The sequence below is a fragment of the Ambystoma mexicanum genome, chromosome 6p (genome assembly GCF_040938575.1).
Source record: "Ambystoma mexicanum isolate Mex_15411 chromosome 6p, UKY_AmexF1_1, whole genome shotgun sequence".
In the NCBI taxonomy this organism is placed as follows: Eukaryota; Metazoa; Chordata; class Amphibia; order Caudata; family Ambystomatidae; genus Ambystoma; species Ambystoma mexicanum.
In genome coordinates, this window is record NC_090935.1 from 825,052,231 (window position 1) to 825,076,127 (window position 23,897).

At 45.5% G+C, this 23,897-nt stretch overlaps 1 protein-coding gene across 1 annotated transcript in view; it reads left to right on the forward strand.

Moving 5' to 3' along the window:
- PPIP5K2 (diphosphoinositol pentakisphosphate kinase 2) overlaps positions 1-23,897 on the forward strand; it is a 2,362,281-nt gene that overhangs the window by 2,069,554 nt on the left and 268,830 nt on the right. The window contains exons 29-31 of the mRNA XM_069625464.1: positions 2,893-3,012; positions 3,813-3,875; positions 6,000-6,059. Of these exons, the coding sequence (XP_069481565.1) occupies positions 2,893-3,012; positions 3,813-3,875; positions 6,000-6,059 (243 nt within the window). The remainder of the gene's footprint in view (positions 1-2,892; positions 3,013-3,812; positions 3,876-5,999; positions 6,060-23,897) is intronic.

The window sequence follows — 23,897 nt, forward strand, 5'->3', positions numbered from 1 at the left end:
TCCCTACCATCTTTCTATCCTCCTCCTCACCCGGGGAAAGAGGAAGAGAGGTTACACAGGCTAGACCCTAGGAGGGCTTTAAGTTTTTACATCAGTAGACTAGCCAGGATAAGACAGGCAGACCAGCTGTTTGTAGGTTACGCAGGTCACAAGCTGGGGTTACCAATAACTAAGCAGACCATTTCCAGATGGATCATTCTAGCCATTCTGGAATGTTATAAACTGGCAGGGAAAGAGCCCCCTCAAAACCTTAGGGCTCATTCGACCAGAGGTATTGCAGCTTCATCGGCCCTCAAAAGTGGCGTGCCGGTTAAAGACATATGTGCGGCCGCTACATGGTCGTCTGTCCATACCTTTACACGTTTTTACAATTTGGATTCCTCCTCCAGTCAAGAGACTAGGTTTGGAAGGGCTGTACTGCATTCTATTCATCAATAGAAGACAGCGTGAAGTCAGTACTCCCTCCTCCGATAATAGAATACTGCTATGGGAGCCTATCTAAGATGAGGAATACGTCGGAGGACACAATCCCTTCGAAGAACAAGTTACTTCTTACCTTGTAACGTTCTTTCGACGGGATGTTCCTCCGACGTATTCCTCATCGACCCTCCCATCCATCCCCGCAGTTCTACTTCCCTTGTTGTTGCAGCTTACGCTCCTTCAGGGTGATTAGTTAGTCCAGAAAGTATTATTGTGGGCTACAAAACGGAACTGAGCAACGGACGCTGCGCGCGGTCTTTATAGGCAGGATGACGTCGACGTCGATACGGCGGCTGTCGAGGGACATCGACTCGGAGGACGTCGACGCGCAGCGCCCTCTAGAGAAAATTTTTTCCAAGGCCAGCAGAGCTGGAAGGAGATATTTAACATGAGGAATATGTCAGAGGAACATCCCGTCGAAAGAACGTTACAAGGTAAGAAGTAACTTGTTCTACTAATCCACATGTATACTAACTAAGGTAAGCACGCTGTTCTTTTGCTGACAAATTTTCTTTCCATTTGTTTTACCATGAATGATATTAGTGGTTGGCTAAAGACAAAATCAATGATGTAATAAGAAAAACAGAAATGTTTTGATTGTATAGTATTTGACATCAATTACAAAGCCTTTTCAGGCAGCCAAAGTGTATAATTGTTTCTGTCTCGGTGCCAGATTGAATAGTCTTTGTATGTTTATCGGTACTGTTTGTGTCAAATGTATGATCAGTAGTTTTGTTGTAATAGCATGTAGAATATTTTCTAAAAGATTAATGTAAATGAAATGGCATTCATTTTTAAAATTTCTACAAAAGTATACTGATCTCAAAAGTAAAACAACAATTGGTTTGTATGGAACTTTTACTAGAAAAAGAGTGAATAATGGCAGGGCAGCTAGAATTTGTAACTGCCTTTCACTGCTTTCAGGCAAAAGGCATTAGCTGTTCTAAGGAAAATGCCCTTTTAAATTACTTTTTTCAGCATAGTTCGGAATATACCTACACTGCAAGCCTTTTACAATACTGTCTTTCATCAGTTTTTATTATTGATGAAAAGAAAAACAGTCCATTGAGCTGAACTGGCTTGAATCTTTTACCATGGCCAACCAGAGAAAAGCAAATGTCTTGGTTGCAGTGATGGTCTTTCTGTTTTAAAGAAAGTAAGTAGAAACGTACCCGAAAGTCCAGAATTTAACACACAGTTTCAAATGTGGCCTGACTAGAGTCTTGCACAGTAATACATGGACACCTCTAGAATCCCTTTCGATGCCAATGCAGAATAATACACACCCTTCCTTGCAGATCATAGCATGGCATTGTGCTCTCGTGTTTACAGTGTTGTCTGACCACCTCTGCATTGATTATTGGTGTAATCTGTCAAGCTTTCAATCATTTAAGTATTTCATGACCGATGTATTTTTGTGGCTTTGCTTCATCATCAGGCACTTATCTGTATAATGCCTCATCTGTCGCTATCGTACTCTGTTTTCAATAGTATTCCTAGTCCTTTCTACATTTACAATTGTACAGTTTTTTTTATTGCTAGCAAAGTTGGAAGTATTGCTTCTCAAGATTTAGCATTTATGAAAAAGTTAAATGTCCACGGAGTGCAGAACAACATACCTCAGACCTCCCCCAAATGTATTTTATGCTACTCCTTAAGCCTGTCTTTCCACCAATTATGAGCCCATTTGCAAATCGCACTTGCCAAATGCAGTTCTCATGAAATTGAATTTAATAAGTCATATTTTCTTTACCTTTGTATGATGCCTTTGAATATTCTTGGTATATAATATCCACGCTATTTCCTGTATCTACAGTTTTGTTGTTTCAATGTACTCAATAGGTTAGCTCGATCATACCTTTTAAGCTTAAAACTATCTTCAATTAAATTAATGCCTGCCAATACGTTTCAAGATATGTTTCTTAATAAGGCACTCCAAAAGCTTTCTCTCAATTAAGGTCTGACCTAGTGGACCAAAGTTACTGGTTCCGTCTTTGACTCCTTTGTAGATAGAGACTCAAGACATGACTAATGCAGTTAAAATATGCCAATTTCAAAAGATGCTTCATACATTAAGCATAGATGTTCTTGCTTCACACAGCGTCTCAAAAGTTAATGTATACAAAATATTCTATTGTTTTGGCTTGAGGGTTTTCTTTTTCCTTTCATTAACCCAGTGAAGTAAAAGTGGAGTAGACAATGTTGGCAAGGGTGTATATATGTTCATTTATAATAGTATACATTAGTGCACCATGCAAATGTAACTGTGAACGTATGTTAGATAATAATACTTACATGTATAGGGTTTCCTTCTGTATGATGGGTGCAATATTATGTTGCATGCTGCATGCATCCTTAATTTGAATGGAAGACCACCTAGTTGTTGTCTACATTTTCTCTAACTCTCATCAGGGTCTCACTATGCGGGCTTGTTTAGCACCTCAATGCTTGGGGCTTCTTCAAGCGCACCTAACCTCCAGGACTATGCTCGTTTGCATCGTAAAAAGCTGACTACTTCTGGCTGCAAAGATGGTATGTGCATACACTCTAGCACAATATCAACTCATTCACCTTCTTCAAAAACATGGTCATCCTTGTGATTTTTAAAATTGTTAGTTCTTTACTTTACTAAACTTTGTAAATCATTTTCCCCTTCCCCTTCCATAGCATGATCACAAATTTGGTGTGATTATATGTCAGCCTCCATTACTGGTGTCTGTGATAAATGCTCTTCATATGTAAAGACACATTAATTTTGTCATCTTTCAAATTTGTCATATTATGTTTATCAGTGGCCTTTTTATAAGATAACGTCCATTAGTGCATGGATCATTTACAAGCAACACAAATATTCGTACAGTGATTAACCTTTTAAAAAAGTAATGTCCAGATGTAATCTCCAAGGGTTTTTAATGAAAGTACACTTAAGCAGAATCTTGGGTTTGAGGCTTTGGTTTCTAAGGATGCTTTTGGATTTGCATGAAGAAACATTGCTCGTGTACTCCATATGGTACACCCTGATTAAATAAGCTAAAGGTTTAAAACAATTAACATTTTCACTGCTCTTGAAAGGTTAATCTCTTAACAGCAATGCCTGGCCCAGAGTCAGCTGCTTGTCGTTTTCTTTTTCCAGAAAAAATTCTAAAACACAGGTGTCTTGTTTTGATTGCATCGGTGGCATTGTTTAGCCTTATCCTTCTGGCCTTCCACTGCATGCTACTAAATTCTAATATTTTCCTGAATTTTCGTGAATTTTCACCTCTTCCCGACATTTTTGTATCCTGTTTTGGTAGCTGTTATCATTTTCAGTTACCTGTTTTTCTCTTTCTCAGACGCTTCACGCGCCTCTGCAGTTAAAAGATTTTCTATCTCATTTGCCCGACACCCAACCAATGGTATGTTTTGCTTTTATTTCAACAATTTCCCTTTGTTTAATTATTTTTATTTTCCTGTTGGTTTAAAAATATGGTGGGCACAGTAAAAAAGCCACTCATACTTCTCCAGAATTAATCAAATGCAATTCAATGATTGTTGATGCTTACCTGTGTCCTGTTGACTAATAATCAGTGGGTTTCATTTGATTTTCTCGTTCCTACATTAACATTTCACCTATGCAATGGAGTTTAAAACAATGTTGCTTAATGCTTCATAATCTTGGATTTCATCAATGTATTACATTGTGACATTCATTTTGATGCTCCAATCAAATATGACACATGTTTAAAAGCAATATTTATTAGTTTATTACCCAGGCTATTTTCATTATGTTATTCCTATTCATAAGCAGAATAAGAGTTTATAAGTGCTAGTTTATTATTAATGTAGCACTCACAACTGAGGATTATTTGAAGAGCTACAACAAATAAATAAAATATCTAAAAATAAACATGACAATCACAATATTTTATCTAATTTTAGTTACCATACTCTCAAAGTATTAAAATACAGATACGTTGCTTTTAATTTCCAGGGTTTTTCTCTTGCAGCTTTATTTTTAAATGTTATTTTTTATAAGCCTAACTTGTTTCCTGTTTGTTGACTGCTCGGTGTGTTCAGGACATAGTTATGAATGTGGTCTACATTAATTTGCTATATAAGGATGTCAATTGATGATGATGCTGGCACTGTTTGGTGGGAATAATATAGTTGTCAGTAGGAGATCATCAAGGATTTTATTTAAATTAAATAGCCATATTGTTCAATAAGATAACTTGTAACTGTAGTCCATTTATCAGGCAAATATCTAAGGTGCACTATACGCATAATGCATAATAAAATACAGATAACTAACAAATAAATGTTAAAATAATCTGAGCTAGAGAAATTACAGGAATAGTGTAATATTATCAGGCAAAAATCTAAGGTATACTGTCCCATCCGGAAATAAAGCAAGGTAAAAATAACAATTTGAAAAAATCTTAGTTACATAAATTCAGAAATCAGTTAAATGTTTCTGTATGTAATACTCAAGCCACCTACTGAAAAACACTGATGCTCGACTGCAAAGTGCACCTGTATCTAGCAGTAACCCTTATGTATGTTACTTGTAGTCCCTGGCAGAGCTAACCTAGAATTTATGGTAGTGCTGTGCATACATTGACTTCCCAGCCCTTAATAAATAATTGGCAGAATAAGAATATTGTAGGTAGTGATAGTTTATCTTACCCTTTGTGAAGTATGCCCAAAGATGCTTTGTAATCTTTCATGTTCTTAGGCTTATGTAATTTTCCTATGATTACATAAGCCCCTGTGGTCTCCTTATCTGCCGTAACCACTATACCTTACCAATAATCTAAAACTTCAGTTGTCCATCTAGAGAGCTGAGGATCAATATCTGGGTACTTTTTTAAATTGTCAGCAATTGTTTAATGCTAGCCAGTACCTTTTAAGTTCCCGAACTTCAAAATGTGTGTCCAATCCCCCTTAGTGTCAACTTGGTTATACACATTAAGTTAATAAAGGATTGGCCCTATTTGCTCATCTTTTCTATTAGACCTCAATATTATTCTGTACAAGCAGAGTTATCTAACTGGTGGATTGCATTGTACACCAGATTTTAGTTAATACAGTGTCCCACTCTACAATATCACATACTTTAGCTAATACATTTTACTAATCTTAGCAATCGTAGATGGTTTATTTATACAAAAAATAGATCTTTTTCACTAATGTTTCAAAAGCGGGTAGTTATGACATTAGAAATCGACAAGGTAAATCCTTAGTTGAATATAATTAATGTCAAGGGTACTGTTGCCTTTATGTTTAAATAATTCAAGAGCAAATAGAACTTTGAAGAGCTGATATGTGAGAGTATTTCTGGACACTAAGTATTCCCTTTATTTTGCCTAGTTTGGGCATATATTTTTTAACGTTCTGTGTGTGCGAGTTCATGTGTTGCCCACTTAACCTTTTCTAACATTTAATTATTTTTCTGACTCTGCCCTTTTTCAATGACCCCCTTTCATTCTTAATATTATGCTGCCTACTTACATGGCTTTATTTTCTGGGCTTCTACACAGAACCTAAACACCTACTTAGGTGCTGGTCGATTGCCTCAGTGGAATTTCTAGGTTTATGTGGTACAGTATATTTTGAAGTCATGAATATTGCTTTTTATCCTTCTGCGTGAACCCTTTTGGTGTTTTGCATTAGAAGAAATTTCATTTAACTTAAAAACAAGCATAAAATAACAATTTCAGATTAACAGTTTTGGGTAATCAAGTGAAGTAAAATAGAGTACAACTCAAACATATCTATAGATAGGTGTTAGTGGGCAGTTGTTCGAACTTGCACAACATCGACAAAAGGGTTTACGTTTGCATGCAGGTGTAATGTTGCATTTTATTTTTATAATCCTACCACACAACACAATTGTAGAGCATACACCATGAATCTCAGTTATTACATAGTCGCTACATGGCTAAATGGCAATGTTTTGTTTTCTTTAACGTTTGCATACTTTATGGTACGCTTCACCTTCTCCTGAAATACATTTTTGCCTGCTTGGTTCTGGCATTTGAGTTCTCTTCAGTCCAATAGATGCCGTGCTGGATCAAGCTCTTATTGGAAATAAAATTGTGCTCTTGGACATGTTTTGCATTGGCTTGTATATTTTACCACTATTTCACAAATTGCGCTGCATGCCAATTTATTTCTAAAACATGGATAGAATGGATGTATTACACAATATTGTTTCATTCAGTGTCTCTTTGTGCTTGTACTGCCAAAGTAATCACACTCTATCTAATTGTGTTTAATATGTATGTAATGTAGCTCTAAATGTGACCTTTTCATGAATAATTTGTTGTTACATCCTTAAAGCTACATTGGGGAGTTTTACACATCCTTTGCCTGATTACAGATGAAGAATTTCTTGTTTTCTAGATTTGATCATTTTCAGTTGCCTCTAGTACTAGACTGGAGGTCCAAAACATTAATAATTTACTGCATTGTGCCATTGGTCCCAATTTATGTGAATGTCACTGTTAAGATGGATTTCTGAACTCTGACCTGGTGGGCAGAGGTTCAGAAAGCCAGCATAGTTTCTTGGAAAAGGGTAACCTTCTGGACAAGCCAGACCAATCAAGGTAGCATTGGCTACGGTGAAGACTAGGTCTCAGGAGGGGTGAGGGTGACTGAAAGACCTCAATGAGCACACGAAGTAAAGTACACTCAAAAATCACTCCCAGTCAGGTGTATATATATTAAAAATACAAATACATTTATTTCAAGTTTATTATTTCAGTTTCAAAACACACATAAAATCACAGTAATACTTCTAAGCCAACACAATCCTATCCATATACATATTTCTGAGGCTTGTGGAATCTGCTTAGATCACATGCTGTGCATAGGCCGACATCTAGTGGAAGCTGCGGAGTATTACAGTTTGTTTTTCGAAACTCGAAAATGGGCATCGACACAGGGCGTGCCAGTAATACTATCCCGTGTGACGTCCACTGTACCCATGATCCATCACCCGTGTAGAACCTCAGATTGTTTTTTTCTGCCATACTTGTCGGAAGCATTGCACGGAGTTCCATGGCTTTAAGCCATTTTGCCAAAAATCATTATTAATTTCCCCATTCTTTCACTCCCACAGCGAGACATCGAAGATCGACGCCAGTCCAAAGAACAAACAACTGTCGAGAGCTGCACGACGGACTTTGGGCCTCAGAAGGCCTCTGGCCTCGGCCCTGCAAGTAGGGAGAGTGGGGGGTGGAAACATACTCTACACTCTTTATTTTCCTACACACACTAGCCCGCTGCCATAAAGTGACATATGGAGAGTACTCCATTTAAATTTTGCCCCAAGTGCAACCGCAAGTACCCTTGGGTTGACAAACACGCCACCTGTAATCTCTGCTTGCCGAGGGACCACCCCGAAGCTAACTGCAGAGCGTGTAGGCTTTTTAAAGCAAAAACACTCTAGGACCGCTCCACTAAACGTTGGGCCCACCACGCCAGGCAGCTCGAGGCCATGGAAGCGGTGGGTGCTGTCAGTGATGGCAGCGACACCGCCCATTCGGACGGTGAGGGCAGAGGGGTATCGAAAGACACACAATCGCTAGTCCCCGACCTCGGAGGATTGTCCGGCAGGGCAGTTATGGGGAACACACCCAGCGACACAAGCGCTACCCAATCTTCTTCTACACCTAAGAACACTAAGGCCAACCGAGACTCGACGCGCGTGTCGCGTTCACAGAAGAAAGAGGCACAAAGAGAGCTGTCCTCCGACTTGGTCTCCTCTGGGCGTACCAGGTCAAAATCGTCACACGACACACGGCAACCGTCCACAGTTGCCAAGAGTGCCTCGCTCCCTAAAGTAACGGAGGTACGTTCGTCAGAAGACGAATCCGACCTCCATTCCCAAGCCGCACACCCAAAGTTGGCTCCGGCAGCCCATTCGGCGTCTGCCTCCGAGTCCCGACGTGCGCACTCAAAAGAGAGAGAAAGTACCCCCGAATCTCGACGCCAGGCATCTAAAGATTCCGAAAAGGCCAAACCGTCAGGGAAACACTCTTCCACTCATGGGAAAGGGGACAAACAGCAGAAGAAGTCTACACATTCAACTTCTGCACCCCAGGTACACAAGGATAAACACAGGTCATCAGATAAGGACAAATCTAAGACCCCTGTCCCTGTCACTACACCCAGGCTCATCCCTCCCACTCCTTACGATATGGGATTAGAAGATGAACCTCAACAGGAGGTTGTCATCACCAGTTCAAGAGAATGGAGCACTGAGTACATAGACACAGTGATGGGGAGAATGTCTTCCTTAGCTAATTTTTATGAAAAAAATCCACAGCATTTTCTTAGCTATACCCCTGACAATGCCACTCCTTCAGGATCCAAGGACCCTCAGCCTCCTAATACGAGATCTTGGATTGATACTCCAGCTCAGGGACTGTCTTCAGACCCTTACTATATTCAGCCTTACCAACAGTATGAGGATGACCCAGACGTACTGATGCTGGACGACCAAACTGGGGTCGAGTATTATGAAGATGACGAGGGCCAGGATGAGGAGGAGGAAGACGATGCAGAAGTCTACAATATGGACTACCCGGTTAGCAAGGAACCACAGGTTACTGACTCACCTATAGATAACCAGCCCCTTCTAAATCAGGTCTTGGCTAAAGCTGCAGAGCACTTCCAAATAGATACTCAGGGGGCGCAGGAAGAGAGGGACTTTGCAGAGGAGCTAGTGGGGGACAAAAGACCCATTGCTCAAGCCATTCCTATTCTCAAATCAATCCAACATAGAATTGATCCTTCCCTTCTCACTCCTAATCTCACCAAAGCTGTGAACCCCAGAATTGAGAAGATGTTCAGGGTTGCCCAGTCAGACCCTCTTTACATAAGGGGTCAACTGAAGCCCGACTCCTTGGTAATCACAAACACCAGAAAAAGAGCGGGGACACCTCTATCATCATCTGAGGGTCCCCCAGACAAGGAGAGCAAAAGAATTTATGGGCTAGGAAGGAAAGTAGCCTCCACCTCCGCTTACCAGGCAAGGATCGCCAACACCACCACTCTGCTGGCAAGCTATAATTACCACCAGTGGGAGCAGGTAGCTGCTCTCATTGACTCTGCACCGGAACCACTAAAGGCTCAGTTGGCCCAGATCGCATCGGAGGGTAGAGCCGTGTCTGGTTGCATTCTGAAGACAACCATTGACGCCGCAGATAATGCAGGCTGGCTCATAGCAGAGAGCACTGTCATTAAAAGGCACGCTTGGCAAAGACAGTCAGGGTTTAAACCCGAGACCCAGGCAACCCTTATTGAAATGCCGGTGGAACTGAATGTCTTGTTTGGCAAAGCGGTAGAGGACGCACTGAAAACTGCCAAAGACGAGTATGATACTCTAACGTGCCTGGGACAATTGACGAATAAACCCACTAATCAAAGAGGGAATAGTAATTTTCGTCGCTCACACGGCCAAAATTCCCAGAGGGGCTCCAATTATGCACAGGGACAAGGTACATCATGGGTTGGCAACCAGCAGACTACCCAAAGTTACGGCAGAGGTAACAAGAGGGGGCCGTGGTAGAGGTAGAAGCAGCCCCAACAGAGGCGGTACGCCTCCCGCAAAGCAGTGACGTTCTGCTCAGGGTCCCTTCCCACGCATCCTCAGTAGGGGGGCGCATTTCCAACTTCACCCAAGCATGGGAAAGGATCACATTGGACAGATGGGTGCTGTCCACAGTGTCTGCAGGATACTGCATCGAACTGCTAGAGCGCCCCCGCAACCACCCTCCACGACAAAAGATACATTCACTGGACCACCAGAAGATCCTCCTCGAGGAAATCGTGAATCTTCTCGCAAAGGACGCGATAGAACTCGTCCCGGGAAACCAGGTAAAGAAGGGTATCTATTCAACTTACTTCCTTGTGCCAAAAAACGATTTGACAATGTGCCCAGTATTAGACTTGCGCCCTGCAAACAAGTATGTCACATGACTACTCTCTAAGAAGTAATCCCCCTCCTAAAAAGGGGGGGATTACATGGGAACATTGGACATGAAAGATGCCTATTTTCATATTTCCATGTTCCCAGCGCACAGAAGATGCTTGCACTTCAAGGTGGACAGTCAGCACTACCAGTTCAACGTGCTGCCCTTCGGTATAGCCTCGGCTCCAAGGGTATTCACCAAGGTACTGACGGTGGCGGCGGCACACCTACGCAGGGATGCAATTCCAGTGTACCCTTACCTGGACGACTGGCTCATCACGGGGGAGACCCGAGTAATTTGCACATCAAACATCCAAAGAACGATGAACCTCCTCTTCGAATTGGGTTTCTCTATCAACGAGAAAAAATCAAGCTCGGTGCCAAGCACCTCCAAGCAGTTCCTAGGAGCTGTACTAAACACTCAAGAGGGGTTGGCCTTTCCATCAGAGGAAAGAATTCGGAATTTACTACTGCAAATTCCTCTATATCAGCCCGGTCGCCAGATATGGGTGCGCAAAGCGATGCATTTGCTAGACATGATGGCGTCATGTATTTACCTGGTCCCCCACGCACGCCTGCATATGCGAACCATGCAAGAATGGTTGGCAAAACAGTGGTCTCAGGCAAGTGGTCAGTGGGACGATCTAGTGGTCGTTTCGCCAACACTTGTACAAAGTCTTCACTGGTGGAGAAGAGAGAACCTGCCAAAGGGGAAACCCTTTTACGATCCGGAGGTACAAGCTGTAGTCACTACAGACGCTTCCCTGTCAGGGTGGGGAGCACACCTCCTCCACCACACAGCTCAGGGTCTCTGGTCTCACACAGTGGCCAAGAATCATATCAATCTGCTAGAACTCCTGGCAGTCTTCAGAGCGCTTTGGGCATTCGAACCCCACTTGTTGAACCTGTCAGTACAGATCCTAACAGATAGTACGACAGCGATGTTTTACATAAACAAACAGGGAGGGACTTGTTCGCCAAATCTGTACAGGCTTGCCCAGAAAATTTGGACATGGGCACTCAGACGGAACATTTACCTGTCATCACAACATGTTCCAGGGGATCTCAATTCACTAGCAGACGCTTTAAGCAGAGATTCCTCCCAGAAGAACACGAATGGTGTCTACACAGAGAAGTCGTAGAAGACATCTTCTCACAGTGGGGTTTCCCCACTATAGACCTATTCGCCACAAGCGAAAACAGGCAATGCCCAGGATTCGCATCCAAGTTCCCTCAGCCAGACTCCAAGGGGAACGCCCTGTGGATGAACTGGTCAGGGTGTTTGCCTACGCTTTTCCACCAACACCTCTCATGAGGAAGGTGGTCAACAAGATGCACAGGGAAACGATGACGCTCATCCTAGTTGCTCCCATGTGGGCGAGGCAACTGTGGTTCCCATACCTACGCAGACTAGCAGTGTGCGAACCCATCAGACTCCCGGGATGGCACAACCTACTATCCCAGCACCAAGGTCAACAGTGCATACTCAACCCAGCTCAATGAACTTGGCAGCATGGCTCCTGAAGTCATAGAGTTTGGGCATCTCAATTTACCACAGAGATGCATGGACATCCTAAAGGAATCTAGGAAACCAAACACGAGGCACTGTTATTTTGATTAATGGAAGAGATTCGTTATCTGGTGCCAGAATAAGCAAATCAACCCAGTTGATTGCACTCCTTCCAATATTGTCACCTACATGCTCCTCCTGCTGGATGCAGGGTTGGTATTTAACTCACTCAAGGTACACCTGGCGGCGCTGTCAGCCTACACCACCTCCCATAACAAGGTTTTGTGGTGGAAAGTACCAGTGGTTAAAGCCTTAATGGAAGGGGTAAAGAGTCTCCACCCTCCAATTTCTAACCCACCACCAGGATGGGACCTAAATGTGGTGCTTGCTAAACTCATTGGCCCACCCTTTGAACCCATGCATAAAGCCAGTCTCAAACACCTGACCTATAAAACTGCCTTCTTAGTAGCCATTACATCCATAAGAAGGGTCAGTGAAATTCAGGCTCTGTCAGTGCAGGATCCTTTCTTTACTGTTCATAAGGATAAACTGGTTCTACGAACACATCCTAGGTTCTCACCTAAGTTAATTTCAAAATTCCACGTTAACCAGTCCATTGAGCTTCCAGCCTTCTTCCAAGAACCCAAAAGCTCTGCTGAGGTGAAACTACACACTATAGATGTGCGAAGATCGGTCCTGTACTATGTAGACAAGACCCAGGCCGCTAAGGAAAACAGACCAACAGTTTGTCTCCGTAGCTACAGGTAGAGAGGGAGATTGCGTCTCTAAAGGTGCCATCTCAAAGTGGATAGTCAGTTGTATCCAGCTATGTTACTCCCTTTCTGAAAGAACTCTGCCTTTTACGCCAAGAGCCCACTCTACAAGAGGCACTGGGGCCACTCTGGCTTTCATTGCAAATGTACCCCTTGACACCATTTGCAAAGCAGCTACTTGGAGCTCTATTCACACTTTTACTCAGCACTACTGCATTGACACTCATTCCAAGACATATACTCAAGTGGGACAAGCAGTTCTAAGACACCTGTTTGCTCATGACCCTTCTCACATCCCACCTTCTTCTTCTAACACTGCTCGCTAATCTATGCACAGCATGTGATCTAAGCAGATTCCACAAGCCTCGGAAGGGATACATTACTCACCGTAATCGTATTTCTGATGCTTGTATCTGCTAAGATTCACATGCGCCTGCCTTTTTTCCCCTCTGAGAGAAGGCGCATGGATGCTTGTAGTCTTATCTATCTATCTATTGCTCGGTAATCTGTACTCAAGCTACTCCTCATGCTACCTCATGTCAGAAAAAATACAATCTGAGCGTCCTACACGCGTGAGGGATCATGGGTACAGTGGACGTCACACTAGGGATAGTATTACTGGCACGCCCTGTGTCAACGCCCATTTTTGAGTTTCGAAAAACAAACTGTAATACTCTGCAGCTTCCTCTAGATGTCGGCCTATGCACAGCATGTGAATCTAAGCAGATACAAGCATCAGAAATACGATTACGGTGAGTAATGTATCCAATACAAGACCAATGGGGTCTAAAGGGTTAATGCACGAAAATGGTTCACAACCTTAAAGGGGAAGAAAACAGGCAGTGCAAATAAAATAGTATTTAGTCCCTTCTGCATCAAAAACAATCCTAACTGAAAGGCAGTCCAATCCCTAAGAAGAGTGGAGCCTATTGCTCAAATGTACTTGCAATGTTGGCGCATGCGGTAATGCAGATGGGCAAAACAGGGTCTCTTCAAGGGTCTGTAGCAGCTCAGGAAGGTGGATGAGGTGATAAAGTTCCCACTATTCGTAGAGGGTCTCCCCAACAGGGCAGAACAGGTTCCAGAGTTCGGGAATAGTTTGCTAGTTCGTACTAGCAGTGGAAAGGAGAGGGGCACTCGTGTGTAAAAATGGATGGAGTTACTAGGGGCTACTGGTTAGGGCTGCAATTACTCACTGACCCCTGGCGCACTCCGAACCAAACTTTGGCAGCCGAGTCCACTTCGGTTGCAGGTTCAAGTGTGGCAATTTGGCGGCTCTGCAGCTTTCAGCGACGAAGATACATTGTTGATTCCCTAACGGGACTGTGGCGATTTCTCCGCTCCTGGTGGATGGATCAGGCCAGTTTCACTGCAGCAGACTTCAGGGGAAAGAGGGGCTGAAAAGCAGCACACCTGCAAAGTTCGTCACCGCGGCTGGACAACACAGTAACCGCGTATGCTCCAGTTTGGGCGCACTCACTTTACTCCAGACCTGGGAATACCAAGTGTATGAAATTCGGTGTAAGAGTGCCGTGAACACAGAGCTAGCGGCATACCAAGGATGAGTGTCTCCTTGAAACGGCGCCGGTATCTGGGCAAAGGTCCTGAGTAAGCTGGTCAGCCCACTGGTTGGCCGAGGGACACTTCCGAGAAGGCTTACTTGCAGGGTTTGATGAAGTTTCCGATAATAGTTGGTCCCACTATTCCAATGGGTCGAAGCATCTTCGCAGACCTTCTAGGACGACCAGATGCAGAGGGGTCCAGAGGGACGACAGCGGGCTCAGGGTGCCAAACCTTACAGCGGGTCACAAGCGGTTCCTCGACTCGGCTTCTTAGTTTCAGGTTACTTGGAGCCTACCCTTCGTTCAGTGAGAAGTCCAGAGATCAACCTGGTATGGTTGTTTGGAGCCTTCTCTTATCCAAAAAAATCCTTCGCGCCAAAACGACCCAATGCGAGATCTGCTCTCAGACAGGCATACCTTACGTGGCCCAATCATGGACCATAGTGGTGCCAGGCATTCACAGCACACTAGACTCCCTGGCACACAGGCTGTGTATTGGAACTAGACAGTCCAGCCCACAGCCTGGAAGCACACACACAAGGGATGCAGAAGCCTGCAAAAGCTTGGCATTTCGTGGGAGACTGCATGCCAAAATAAGGACTGACCCGGGTTGGCTCGATCTGGGGAAGGTGAATGGGCAAGATGGCCAAAGGACAGGACAAAAATCCTTGTGGCATGGCCATTTTGGAGCCATGCCACCTTCCTGTGCCAACCGCGGTAAACGCGGTTTGCATGGCAAGAAAGGGTTAAAAATATATGTAAAAGCTGCCACCAGCCCTGTTCAAAGCACATCTGTACTTGTACCAAAACATCCTTTGAGGGAGTCTAGGGCCTTTGGAAATGAAAGGAAGACACCAGCCTACTGTACTTGAAGGTACATTGTGTACTGGTAACATGTTGCAGAAAAGTTACAACATAGGAAAGGACTAAGGGAAACAAAGTCTCCCAGTACTGACTGTCTTTAAGGGCATGTCAGTTTACCCCATAACAAAGTGAGCAAAAACCCAGCAGAGTGCAGCAGAAGACTGGGCTCCACAGGCAAACGTCAGGCTAGGATTGTCAGACAACAGCAAAAAGTTGGGGGTACACAACAGGAGGGAAAATTATATATAAATGGGAATCTTTCCTAATAGTATGTTATGGGGTGGCTGGCCAACAAGCCGACCCAAGATACATCAATGTTACAACCAGCCTGTGCCTCATTCTTCCTGAAAGAGATGGTATAGATACATGAGTCACACTTGCGAGTGAGTGCCTGCTCTGTTGACACAGATTCATCACTTGGCGCGCTCTCCTTCAATTAGGTCAGACATGTCGTCGGTATGTATAGCTCGCACGACGCCCCATGACCTAATTTTTTCAGAATGCTAGGCATGCTTCTCAGAACGCTTGTTCACTCCTTAGAGAAATGTTCTGATGTATTTACAATTCTTCTGCATTTTCATCTTAGTGTTCACTCTGAAATCTTCCTTTTTCAGAACCCTCACCCATCTTTAGCAAGTCTATTTTTGGTGCCTGTGCAACAAGCACAAAATCGAGATTGCGGATCGTGCCTGTAGATGACGCTAAAAGCCTAAAGGAAAGATCGTCTAAATTGGCTCTTGAGTGCTCTACTTCTAAATTGCAGAGTTACCACCCCTTAAAAGAGAAAATCTTCTGAAGTCAAGAGGATGAAATGGCCAAGGAATACCTGGAAATGCTTTAAAAAAGGGCAAAGAAACATCGAAAAAGGTTGCATCCGAGAAGAAATTGTCACAGTTTGTCCTCATATTCTGCCAAAAAGAAGAGACTTCATAGAATTCAGCATTGATGTACTGCTCGCCTAACAGGCAAGAAGTACATTTCCCATTTAAATTTGCTTTGGGAGAACAATGGCAAGAGTTTATCTTCAATAAATCAGCCCATTTAGGCTTCGATGAAAATAGCAAACCCCACAAAAGCCAGCAGAGACTCAGATTAACATCATACCTGGGCTCCTAAGTGCCTGGGTTCAAAGCCTGTCTAGGTCCTCCGATCTGTGTTAACACCGTGGACCACCAGCGCCCCTTCATCATCCCTCAAAGCCACATTGGCGTCCACCTTGAAGGACCTGTAGGCATCAAGGGTGGATTTCATGTTTAGGTATTCCACACAATTGAGATCAGATTTTATGAGGTTGTTTCAGTCGATCTTCAATGGGGAGGGGGACCAGATCCCTTTTCGGAGAGTATACTCAGACCTTTCTGAAGAGTTCTTTTGGCTGCCATCTTAAAAGGTGCCGTTCACACCCGTATCTACTGTATAGCTTATAATGCATGCACTAAGGCATAATGCACGCCCCATTATGTGCACTCTCCTCCCCCCTGCTCCCTGGATGTGCTGTGTTAGCGTCTAGTTATTGTTCAGTATTGCCTAGGGGGGTGGGAAGACCCTCTCTCCTTCCCAACAAGAGACACGAGAGAGGCAGAGCCGTCCACCGAAGAGGAAGAGCAGAAGCCAGAACCGGATGAGAGATGAAGCATGGAAGGAACAGAATACGCAACCAGAGAGAAGCCTCAGTCTGCAGGTGCGCCGCAGAGCTCGTGGACACACAAACGCTGCTGGACTCTCCAGGAAGGAGACAGCTGCCTGGGGGCTACTGATACCGCCAAGAAGGAAACAAAAAGGAACAAGGGTTGCTATGGAGCTGTGAGAGGTCCGAGGAAGCGGAGGAGTGAGCTAAGAAGCTAGAGAAAGAGGGTCTAGGACCTACACCAAACAGGAGACAGTAGTATGCTTGTCAGGAGAGTGAACCGGGGTATACAATAGAACGGTGCAAGTCTGGGACACGCACCCAAGAGAGAGAATGGTCTTGAACCCTAATAACCGAGAGGGTCTGAGACCCAGACGTGAATAAGAGACAGTTGTATATTTGAACAGGAGAGTTAACCAAACGGATACAAGGCAACCTTTGCGAGTTTGGGACCCACACCCAAACCAAGAGGGTCTGGGACCCTCAAACAAGTGAAATAGTTACATACTTGGCAGGAGAGTGAGCCAAGTGGATGCAACACAACATTGCGTGTCTGGGACCTGCAACCAAAAGTAAAGCCAAAGTTTAAAGCCAAGAGGGACTGGGACCCCAACAGACAAGAAAGATAAAATGGTCAAGAACTTGAGGACTGGGGACGGAGGAATCCTATACTGGTAGTATACAGGTACTGTGAGCTAAAAATAGTTTGTTGTAAGTTATTCAGAGACTTAACATGAGAAGGAAGCTAGGGGAAAGGAGTACAACCCTAGCATTGGAACCTTGCATTTTGGAACATTATTTCAATGGATTGCCTTTCTCCCGCAGATGACTCCTCAGATAGATATACATTCCAGTGTCAGCTGGTCATACAACATTTTGACAGGGGCCTTGACTCGATGCTCATTCGTGAGCTCTGGACATGACCTTGGTCGTTGTTCATATACTGCATCACAGCACCGCGTACCTCAGTTCCCTTTTTCCACGTGATCAGCACACTGCTCAAGAGGAACACTGCAATCGGTACTTTGAGATTCACTCGATGTTTGTTTTGTTATTTGGCTTCACGCTAGCGCGACCATGTCCACGCCCTGAGTCTCTGATTTCAAACGCTGCAGAGACTGTAGCTCGAAAATGTCAGTAATCGATCATCACATCTGCGTATGGTGCCTAAGCACCGGTCATGACACCGGGAGCTATACTTTGTGTGGCAAAGTGAACTCAGTCACTCAGAGAACAGGCAGCAAAGCTTGCCGTAGGCAGACCACCCTCCAAATCTCTGGTGTGATCGACCGTTTGGTCCTCTGAGGCTGAAATGGGGGGGCCCTTCTCCAAAGAAGGAAGAGAGGCATTGCCAGTAAACTAAAAAAAATCACATTCCCGAAGCCATTCGTCCTCTTCCACCTCCCATAAGAAGTAGCGTCAGATTCTTATTCTGAATGTGTGCAGAGCTGAATGGGAGGAATTCAAAACCCAGATGCTGGAAATGTTTAAGGCGGTGGCTGTGGGTGAGGGCGAACCCGCAAAACAGGCCCCGGTAGCTGCAGCAGCACCTGATGACTCCAACCCCAGAGCAAAACCTATCCCTATGGCATCGGTGGAGCCATCTGGCTCGGCTCCGAGCGAGCCACCTTCTGCGCTGGTATTTCCCAGCACACCTCGCGCACCGGGTGTCTCCGATGCTCCTTCACTGGTGAGAAGTGTCGCCACCGGCTGCTAAACCCGAGCGGTCTTTCGTGCCAAAATCCAGTGGCGATTTTTATTTGTATTTTTTTTAACATTTTTTTTATTTTTTTCGGCTTCATGGCAGACTTTTTCGGCGCTGCTGACGATGACCAGGGTATTCACGGGCGGGAGGAGCAGACTTTCATGTCTACCAAGCATACCTCGTATCACTTGCTGAAGGTGGTGGATACCCTGGGGTGGAGTGCTCCAGCCAGGCCATTTTCAGATTATGACCTGACTGATCTCCTTGATAAGGGTCCTGCTACAGAGAGGCTATGCCCTTCAATGCAGCCATCGCTGACCCAATTGCCACTTTGTGGCACAACTCCTCCAGTCCAGTCTGAACTTTCAAAAAAATACAGGCCGGCAAGGGGGGATCCCCATATCTTTCTTCCCACCCAACAGCTGAGGCCTTAGTGATACAGGCAGTCAGCAGTCCAGCCACTTCCACATCCAGTTTCCCACCGGGTAGGGAGGGTAAAAAGGTTCCCACGCTCGCGAAGGGGCAGAGGGGCCTCTAGAGGTTAGCAGGCAAAGGCAGCAGACGTTCTGCCCTCAAAGCCTCTTTGATTTCTCTGCCCACGATTTCCTGGTTGGAGGAAGGATATCCGGGCACTGCACTGTGCCCAATGGCGGAAGATTACCTCAGACTCATGGGCTCTTCAGCTTGTGCGGTGGGGCTACTGTCTGCCTTTCTTAAAAAGGGCACCGGACAGACCGCCACCACCTCCTCAGCAACTGGAGCATGAGCTCCAGGAATAATTGCGAACCCTGCTGAAGTGTACCATGGAAGAGGCACCTCCTGATCAAAGAGGGTCAGGTTGGTATTCCCAGTATTTCCTGGTACCGAATTAGGGGCGAGGACTCTATCCCATCTTGGACCTCAGGGCTTTGAAGAAATTCCTGAGGAAAGGCAAATTCAAGATGGTGACCTTGAGAGAGATTCTCCACGCTCTCGATTTGCAAGACTGACTGGTGTCCATAGATCTTCAGGACGCATAATTTCATGTGCTGATCCACCAGAAGCACAGGAAGTTCCTGAGATTTCTCATAGGAGACGGGCACTACCAATTCAAGGTACTCCCCTTTGGGTTGACCTCCGCTCCAAGGGCCTTCACCAAGCTCATGGCAGTAGTCGCGGCTCGCCTCAGACGATCATGCGTCCACGTGTTTCCATATCTGGACCACTGGCTGTTCCGAGTGAAGTCGCCAGAGCAGGTTTTGTCTCATCTTGGTGACACCTGCTCACTACTCCACTACCTGGGCTTCTCCCTGAACTTGCAGAAGTCCCACACGACATAAGAACAGAGACTCCAGTTCATCAGAACAGTCTTAGACACTCAGGTGGGGAAGGCCTTCCCTCCCTCACCCCCTGAGGAGAGAGTTGCCAGCGTTGCACAGATGATCTAACTCTTCGGGAACCTTGCCACCTTACCAGCGGCTTCCTTCATTCACCTCTTAGGTCTCATGGTCTCCTGCATTTTTCTAGTGGCAGAGGCCAGGCTGCGGATGCAATCTTTGCAATGGCTCCTGCGGGGTCAGTGGTCCCAGTACTTCTGCACTTTGAGGGGCGTTCTCAGAGTGTCCAAATCCGTGGCTGATGACCTCTCCTGGTGGGCAAGCAGCATGACCATTGTGGTGGGGTAACCCTTCTGGCCTCCGTGGCTCCACGCCAGGGTGGTTACGCATGTGCCCTTGAAGGGTTGGGGCGCTCACTGCGAGGACTTGGAAGTGAGCGGCCTTTGGTCAGCGATAGATGCCATGTGGCACATCAGCAGGCTAGAGCTGCGAGCCATCAGGTTGGGCCTGAAGGCGTTCATGCGGAAGCATGTACTGATATTGATGGACAATACAGTGCCCATGCACTAACTGAACAAGCAGGGCAGCATGCACTCCATCCCCTTTTTCAGGGAAGCAATACAATTGTAGTTCTGGCTGTTGGAGAACCGGATCTCAGTCTCAGCTGTTCATCTGGCGGGGACAGAGAATGGTTTGGCTGATGCTCTGAGCAGGCAGAGCATGGTCTCACACGAGTGGTAAGTGTGCCAGAAAGTCCTAGAGGAGGTCTTCTCTCTCTGGGGTACCCCAGTCGTGGATCTGTTTGCCACAGAGTCCAACAGGAAGTGCAGACAGTTTTGCTTGGGGGGATCCCCTGCGAACGGCAGGCTAGGGGATGCGTTTCTAGTGGACTGGACCTTTTCACTCCACTACGCCTTCCCTCTGAATCCCTTAATTCTGTGGGTTCTCAGGATGTTGAGGAGGTTTTGAGCAACCCTGATCTTGATCACCCCGGATTGGGCAAGGAGGACATGGTACTCAGATCCTCTGGACTTTACCATCTGCTCACCTCTTATCCCATTCGTAAAGTCAAGTAGTCCACCTGAACCCGAAATCCCTCAAGATACATGCATGACTCTTGAGAGAATGAGATATGAGGACTGGGACCTCTCTGAGGAGGTACTTGAGATGCTGCTTGTTAGGAAAGATTTCCTTTAGGTGCAGTGTTCCCTCCATTTGTGAACCCCCCAAACCTTTTGCTTTTGTTTGGCTTTCCTAACCTGACTTTTTTCTTTTTTAACAACTTTATTTAATTTTCAAGAGCATATATCATAGGCATGTGTGCATCAGTAAATAATAAACAATAGTTTTTCCCATGTCTTCCCCTTTTTCCCCATTGTAGATGTCCAGTTCCTTTTGCTTGTACGTAATCATTGTCAAACTTCCCCCCAAACCCCTCTGCCCTCCCCCGCACATAACCCCCCAACATTTGGGTGAAGAATTGCACTGTTCTCGTTTTGAGAGTTCAACAGGTTGGGACGCTCTTCCAGCTCAAAGTTTGCATTGTCAAACAACAGATATTGCACGGAGCAGCCTAGGTTTGAAGTACATCTGTTCTTTATCGTCTGTAAATTCATGTAATGGCAACCAAGTGTTCAGATATTTTGAATAAGAACCATGGGCATTTGCCGTCACTTTTTCCATGGCCATTACTCCCCGCAGTCTCACCCACCACATGGCTACCACTGGTCCTTGCTTAGTCTTACATGCGTGTGTCACAGTGATTCTGGCCGCGCTCAGCATGTGAGTAATAAGGGTAGCCGTGGGCCCCGAGTTCGCATAGCATCCCTCGACTGCCTCTCCCAGTAAAACATCAAGCGGGTCAAAGGGAAGCTGCGCCCCTGTTATCTCTTTGATATTACTCAACTCCTCCTTCCAGTAGGTCTCTGCCGTTGGGCAGGACCACCACATGTGGATTAGATCCCCAGGTTGCCCACAGTTTCTCCAGCAAGATGCAGGGTATTCCGGGTTAATGGAATGCATGCGTACGCGTGTCATGCACAATCACAGACAAAGTTTGTATGCCGCCTCCTTGATTGAAGCACATTTAGAGCTTTTGGCAGCTCTATGCCATATGCGGCCCCAGGTTTCCCCAGAGATTGGTCTCCCACATCCATCTCCCATCTCTGCATATATGAGAGGTTCTCTTCAGGGTCCACCACCTCCATCAGTCAATGCAGTTTGGATATCCCTTTGTCAGGCTGGCCCTCTTGTACTGTTAGCTCCAACCCTATTGGGTCCCTAGTGCCCCCTCCCTGACCCTTGCGTTTCAAACCCAGTGTCTGAGTTGGATATAGTGAAATCGCTCACGCTCCGGTATATCGAATTTAGCCTTATAGCCTTCAAATATTAAGGGTGCCCCCACTGCATAAAGGTATTTCAATACCAAGGTTTGTTCCCTACCCCCACCAGTATACCCAAAGGTCGGCTTGCATCCCTGGGGTGAAGTCCGGGTTATAGGCAACTGGTTTGAGAGGTCCTCCCCCCAATTTCATCTTCCTACCCCTCAGTGCTTTGTCCCAGTGCCATAGGGCAGTCTTAGTTGATTCTAGTAGTGTACCTCCTTTGCTTCTATGTCGTGTGGCAAGGAAGCCTAGGTTCACCAGGGGTGTCTTGGTTGCTTCACTTTCTAAGGCTGCCTATCAGTTTTGATCTTCCCCTGATGACCATTGTAGCATCGGTGCTATCTGTGCTGTCCATAAATACCTACGAAATTCTGGGACCCCCATTCCCCCCAGGTCTTGTGGTCTAAATAGTACTTTTTTGGGAATTCTCAGTTCCCCCCTAAACCCCCCAGATAAAGACCATCACCTCCTTTTGTAATTTTTGGATAGCTGGGCCTGGGATGCGTATTGGGAGAGCGCCAACTACATACAAGAACTTAGGGTGCAGGGTCATTTTAACCGCTACTATCCGTGCCAACCATGATAACTCCTGCATATCCCAGCATTTTAGGTCCCTTGCCAATGTTTTCAGTAGGTCCGGGATATTAACCCCATATAGTCTGTCATACCTGGGGTCAGTTGTATTCCTAGGTATTTTACCAACTTATGTTCCCATTTCAGAGGGTATCGGTTCTCCCAATCTGAAATGTGTTCTGCCCTTTCAGTAATGTTAAGAGCCTTGGACTTGGGGTAGTTGATGTGAAATCCTGAGACCTTTGCAAATTCCTCTAGTAATGCTATGGCCATCGCAGTGAGTTTGCAATGTCCTTCAGGAACATGAGAACATCATCCGCATAAAGTGCTACCTTCTGAGGTTCCCCGGCGCCTATTTCCACCCCATGAATTCTCGGATCGTTACGGGCCCTATGCGCAAACGGCTCCATAGCCATAGCAAAGATCAGAGGTGACAATGGGCACCCCTGCCTGGTGCCCTTCTGAATAGGAATACTCTCTGTGAGCCGCCCATTGATCATTAATCGTGTGGATGGGTGTGCGAAGTTGGCCAGTACCATGCAGGTGAAGGTCAGCCCACATCCAAATCTTTCCAGGGTTAGTTGCAGAAATCCCCAATGTAAGCTATCAAAAGCTCTGGAGGCATCCAGGGCTATTACCGAGAACCTCTGCCCCGTCCTTCGTCCCCAATCATGTCTATGGCCCAGCGGATATTGACGTAGGTGTGCCGCCCCTTCACGAAGCCTGCCTGGTCTGAGTGAATTATATCCGGGAGGACAACTGCCAACCTTCGGGCCAGGACCATGGAGTAGATTTTTGCATCCCCATTTAATAGCGGGATAGGGCGATAACTCGCGCAGTCCATTGGGTTCCTATCTGGTTTCAATAATACCACTGTAGTCGCCGGGCTCATATCTCCAGAGACTCGCCCCGTGTCCCTAATGAAACAGGTTTGTTAGGGTGCCCACTAAGGTGGCCTTAAATGTTTTGTAGTATGCATTGCTTAGCCCGCCTGGACCCGGGGATTTGTGCCCTTTTAATGCACCTATATCCGCCCCTACTTCTTCCTCCGTTATGGGTGCATCTAGCATTTGCCTGTCTGAGTCGTTAATTTGCGGCAAAGTCACCTGGTTCGGAAATGCTATCTGTGCCTCCCACTCCAGATG